Source organism: Melospiza georgiana, chromosome 25, assembly GCF_028018845.1.
Source record: "Melospiza georgiana isolate bMelGeo1 chromosome 25, bMelGeo1.pri, whole genome shotgun sequence".
NCBI lineage: Eukaryota > Metazoa > Chordata > Aves > Passeriformes > Passerellidae > Melospiza > Melospiza georgiana.
In genome coordinates, this window is record NC_080454.1 from 8,113,718 (window position 1) to 8,119,257 (window position 5,540).

General features: G+C 57.5%; 1 protein-coding gene across 1 annotated transcript; it reads left to right on the top strand.

The window, feature by feature from the left end:
• The first annotated feature begins 1,281 nt into the window (after nt 1–1,281).
• LOC131093372 (uncharacterized) lies at nt 1,282–3,244 on the top strand. The gene is made up of 3 exons (XM_058040521.1): nt 1,282–1,386; nt 2,406–3,185; nt 3,236–3,244. The coding sequence occupies exons 1-3, from the start codon at nt 1,372–1,374 to the stop codon at nt 3,242–3,244; spliced, it is 804 nt and encodes a 267-aa protein (XP_057896504.1). The 5' UTR covers nt 1,282–1,371.
• The last annotated feature ends 2,296 nt before the right edge of the window (nt 3,245–5,540 follow it).

The following is a 5,540-nucleotide window of genomic DNA, read 5'->3' on the forward strand; positions in this document are numbered from 1 at the left end:
GCTGCGGGTCACACTGCAGCACACTGACGACACCTGGAGGCGCTGCATTGTCACCGATGATGATGATGATGATGGCGGTGTCACCTCCCTGAGCCGGGCCCTGGCTGCCTACAGGAGAACCCCACTCACCACCTGGGACCATGTGGCAATGGCCGCCAGCGAGTGGCAGGGGTCACTGAATGTGGTCGTGGACAGGTGGGCCCAGGTGGCCAGGACAGCCACCGAGCTCCGTGACACCTGCAGGAGGGTGGTCGCTGAGGCACTCATCGCCGAGCTCAGTGAGCGGCAGGACAAGGCTGCCCGTGATGGGACATCTCTAGGACACATGGTGGAGCTGGGTCAGGCCCTGGGCAGGGAGGAGGCAGCCGAGATGGCAGCCGGGCCTGAATCTCCAGTGAGGACAGAGCCCAGGGAGCCTGCCAGTGAGGCAACAATGGCCACCATGCTCAGAGAGCAGGGTGAGGCAGCCCTGAGGCTGCTGCAGCGCTTGGTGGCCGCGTGTGACGAAGCCACCGCGTTCCCCCAGGAGCTGCAGCGCAGGGTTGGGGACATCAAGGCCGCCCTGGAGGGGACAAATGAGGCATCCCCCACTGTCCCCGATGCCTTGGTGGCCAAGGTGGCCATGACTGAGCGGCTGTGGGAGGCCAACGCCCGCCTGTCCAAGGATCACCTGCTGGGGATAATTGATGACATCCTCGACTTGTATAGCAAGGCTGGCCGTGCCAGGCCCAGTGCCCGTGAGGTGGCCGAGCGGTGCCAAAGAGCCATCGAGGACATCCCAAATCTGCTGCAGAATGATGATGTCACTGCCATGACATCACAGTGGCGGTTATAAAAAATGCATTTATTTTATGATTCCTAAATTCCCTGGGGCTGGATCCTAAATCCCCTGGGATTGAGCCAAAGCGCCCAAATCCACCGAGCAGCGTCCCTCAGGACCGCTCCCCAGGCTCAAGCAGCGCAAACTGCCCGTCTCTGGGGTGAGGCTGCGCCGCCATCTTGGGTGAGGGCAGCTCTGTCCGCTCCTCAGAGCGCTCCGCGTTCCCTCATACATCCCGCCGGGAACGGCGGAATCCGCCTGGAAATGCCGAGACTGAGCCTAAATCCACTGGGGATGGATCCTAATTCCTCTGCGATTGAGCCAAAGCGCCCAAATCCTGGAGCTTTTATGTATAAGGGCGGTACGAGAAAGAGCGGGCGCCCAGCCCCTTTCCGGCCCTCCCTGAGGCGGCTCCGCCTTTTCTCGGCGCCGTTCCCCTAACTGTTTTTGTGCTGGAACCGCTGCTGGTCCCGGGGCTCCTTCGCCACCAGAGCGTCCCCAAGGTGTCCCCAAGGTGTCCCCAAGGTGTCCCTGAGGTGTCCCCAGTGGCCATGGAGCCCAAAGAGGTGCGATTGGACGGGAGTGGCATGGGGAAAATGGGGGGAGACGGCGGGGGAGGGGGCCCGGGCACTGGCGCGGGGTGGCAGAGGGGACAGCAGAGGGGACAGGAGAGTGGCAGAGGGGACAGGAGGGTGGCAGGGGCTATGAGAGGGTGGCAGAGGGGACAGCAGGGGGGGTGGCAGAGTGTCGCAACTCAGGGCATCCCTCTGGCTGTCCAGAACGGCCAAGAGCCCGGGCAGGGGGCTCAGAAACCCTGGCACAGAGCCCAGAACACCTGTGGGGTTGATTATGACCCGTGGAGAAAATTACCAGCCTTGTAGGAAGAACGGCAAGCCACAGCAGTTTAAGAGCATAATAGTGAAATTATCACAGGGAAAAAAAAAATAGATTTTTGGGGTTTCTAGAATCGGGGTTTCGGGGATAAGGTGGAGGGATTTGAGGATGTCCAGCCTTTCTCCTTCTTCTCTGCCTCCATCTTCTCCTGTGATGTGAGCACTTTTAGATTGGTTTAGAGTAGGAGCTCACTGTCTAACATAGGTGATTGGTATTAGAAAGAAATTTTAAACATTGTCTGCATAGTTTTTACTATAAAGAGTTAATACCGCCCCGGGGCCAGGCAGTGTGCCTGAACATTCTGCTGGATGGACTTTGGCAGGGCAGGAGGAAAATGTTTATAGATAAGACGCAATAAAAAACCTTTCAGAGCAGGAAATAAACAGCTCAGACTCATTCTTCAAGCACACAGGCTGGAAAGACCCTATTAACAATCTCGGGGTCACAGTGACCTGGAGAGCAGAGGGGACAGCAGAGGGGACAGGGGGAGGCAGAGGGGACAGCAGAGGGGACAGGGGGTGGCAGATGCTACGAGGAAGTGGCAGAGGTGGCAGCAGGAACAAAGGAGGAACAGATGAGCAGCAGAGCCGTCCAGGGAGGGGCACAAAGGGGAACCCTCGGGTGCAGGAGGCCATCTCAGGACACCACAAGTGCCACCAGGTCCCTGACACCTTTGCTGTCCCCTCCCCAGGTGTACGTGGCCCTGCTGCAGCCACAGGTCAGGGTTGTGTGCATCCTGGGCGAGCTGCTGGACACCCTGCCCAGGCGGGAGGAGGAGACGATGCTCGTGTCCCTAAAGCGCCTGTACTGGGACCTGGAGGAATTCACCAAGGAGCTCCGGGTCACCCTGCACCGCATTCATGACACCTCGTGGCGCCACAATGTCACTTCCAATGATGATGGCCCTGTCACCTCCGTGAGCCGGGCCCTGGCCGCCTACGGGAGCACCCCAGGGACCAACTGGGATCGAGTGACAATGGCGGCCAGGAATTGGCAGCAGTCGGTGTCTGTACTTGTGGAGAGCTGGGCCGAGCTGGCCAGGAAGGGCACCGAGCTCCACAACACCTGCAGGGGGGTGGTCACCTGGGCCAGGGAGCTGCAGGCCATGGCTGCCCGTTATGGGACAGCTCAGGAAAACATGGTGGAGCTGGGTCAGGCCCTGGGCAGGGAGGAGGCGGCCGAGGTGGTGGCCGGGTATGAAGCCTGGGTGAGGAGAGAGGCCAGGGTGGCTGCCCGTGAGGCAAGAAGAGCCACCATGTTGAGACAGCGGGTGGAGGCGGCCCTGGGGCCTCTGGAGCGCTCGGTGGCCGCATGTGACGAAGCCACCGCGTTCACCCAGGAGCTGCAGCACAGGATTGGGGACATCGAGGCCGCCCTGGAGGTCACAAATTGGGTGTCCACCGATGTCCCCGAGGATTTGGTGGCCAAGGTTGCCTTGGCCGAGCAGCTGTGGGAGGCCAACGCCCGCCTGGTCAAGGATCACCTGCTGGGAGCCATTGAGGACATCCTCGACTACTATAGCACGGGTGATCCTGCCAGCCACAGTGCCTGTGGGGAGGCCGAGCAGTGCCACAGAGCCATCGAGGACATCCCAAGGCTCCTTCGACCCCCGGAGTGTCCCCGCAGCATCCCCAAGATCTCCCCAGTGAGTGTGGAGCCCCAAGAGGTGCGATGGTGGGGGTGGGGGAGGACAGAGTCTACACTGGGGGGACACAGGGGCCAATGGGGCGGGGGCAGCAGGGACAGGAGGCTGACAAAGGGGCAAAGGGACAAAGGGGACCCCTCAGGGGCACAGGGGCCATTGCAGCAGGTTCTAAGTGCCACCAGGTCCCTGACACCTCCCCTGTCCTCTCCCCAGGTGTCCCCTCAGCAGCTGCAGGCACTGGTGGCCGTGGTGGCGTGATGGCGCCCCACTGGGACAAGTCCCCAGACTAGCATGAGAACCTGAGGAGATTCATCTGGAGCCTCCATGCGACCCTGAACCTCAGTGATGTCACCTTCCGGGGCCACCCTGGTGTCCCCTAGGGACAGGCGATTGGAAGATACGCGTTGTACGGGCAGACAGGACCTCTCCTCTCAGCTGTTGAAGATGGCTGTCCCCCACTGACCCCCCATTTTTTTTTCATAAGCAGAGCTTAGGCTATATAATCCTATGCACACAGTCAATAAACACAATTTTGCCATGCACCATGCTGGTGTCTGTGAGCTTATGGCCCGAGCGGCCGGGGGTTGGCCGCCGTCCCGTTCCCGAACCGGGTCCCCACACTTCAGTGGAGGGTGCCGAAACCCGGGAAACCGTCTGGAAAATGGGAATCGAGGGTGCCAAAACTTGGTAAACTACCCAGGAAACGGGAATCGCCTTTATGGGTAAACGGTGGCCGAAGAGGCTGGACCAGCTTTGGCAGGGAGGAGACGCTCCAGGACAAACGAGGAGGATGGAAGCCCTCATGAAGGTCGTATTTCAGATCCGTAAGCAATGGGGCGTTGACTGTAAACCAGTGTGGTGTTGACTGTAAACCAAAGGATTTTACCCTCGCAGTGTCGAGCCTATTGCAACTGGGGTCATTTACTGACCGGTGGACATATTCACCCAGAAATATGGGATAAGTGTACCAGGGTTCTGGCTGAGGAAACAATGTCCTCAGGTTCAGGGAGGAATCTTAAATCATGGGGAAAAGTCGTGCAGGCTCTGCAAAAGGCTCAGCAAGAGCAAGAGGCCTGGAAAGCCGTGTGAGAATGTTTGCTGGCCATGCCCTGGCTGTAGTAGATAGGGTTAGGCGCTTGGAAAATTTCGCGATGTCACAGAAAGCAGCAAGATTTTTCTTTTCTTAACACTTAGTAATAAGGGATCACTTAAGAATGTAGTTTCTCTTAACATTAGTAACTTTCTACTCTTTACTAACTAATTACAGTAAAGTAAGGCTTTCTGACGTAGAGAAAAAACTTTCCCAGTATAAAACCCGACGAGACGAGACAATAAAGGCCTTTGGACCGTCCACCATACTGGTGCCTGCGTGTGTTCTTGGCCCGAGTGACCCTGGAGAGTTTGAGTCGCCGTGCCATTTCCTCAGAACCAGGTCGCCTTGCCTTGCATCAGAAAACAACAGGCCGGGGGTTGGAGCGACTGTCGCCTTCTGATGCAAGGCGAGGTGACCTGGTTCTGAGGAAACGGCACGGCGACCCAAACTCTCCAGGGTCACTCGGGCCAAGAACACACACAGACACCAGTATGGTGGACGGTTCAAGACCTTTATTGTCCCGTTTCGTCGGGTTTTATACCGGGAAAGTTTTTTCCCTACGTCAGGGGGCTTTACTTTACTGTAATTGGTTAGTAAGGAGTAGAAAGTTACTAATGTTAGGGGGGACAACATTCTTGGGTGATCCTTTATCACTAGGAGTTAGGGGGAGAGGAGCTCTACTGCTTTCCGTAACATCGCGAGACTTTCCGAACGCCTGACCCTATTCTACTACATCTCCCCCCCCCTTTTTTACAAATGAACAAAGTAGTCATATACATGGGTACTGAGCTGAGGCATGGGGTTGTCAACAGAGAAAGGGGTTTGGTGAACCTGGGTAGAAAATCTTGTGACTGGCAGTGTTCTCTGGTCGAATTCACAGCAGCGAATTGCTGGCCTATGAACAGGATGTTGGCCCTTTCTGGGCAGGTCTGAATGAATGAGACCAGCTTGTTCAGCAGGCATGGTCCGAAGGTGGCGGCTAAAAGCAGCATTGCCAATGGACCTGTTAGGGTAGAAATTAGGGTGGTCAGCCATGGTGATCGATTGAACCAGGAGTCGCACCAACCCTGTTGGGCTTCCCTGTCTCT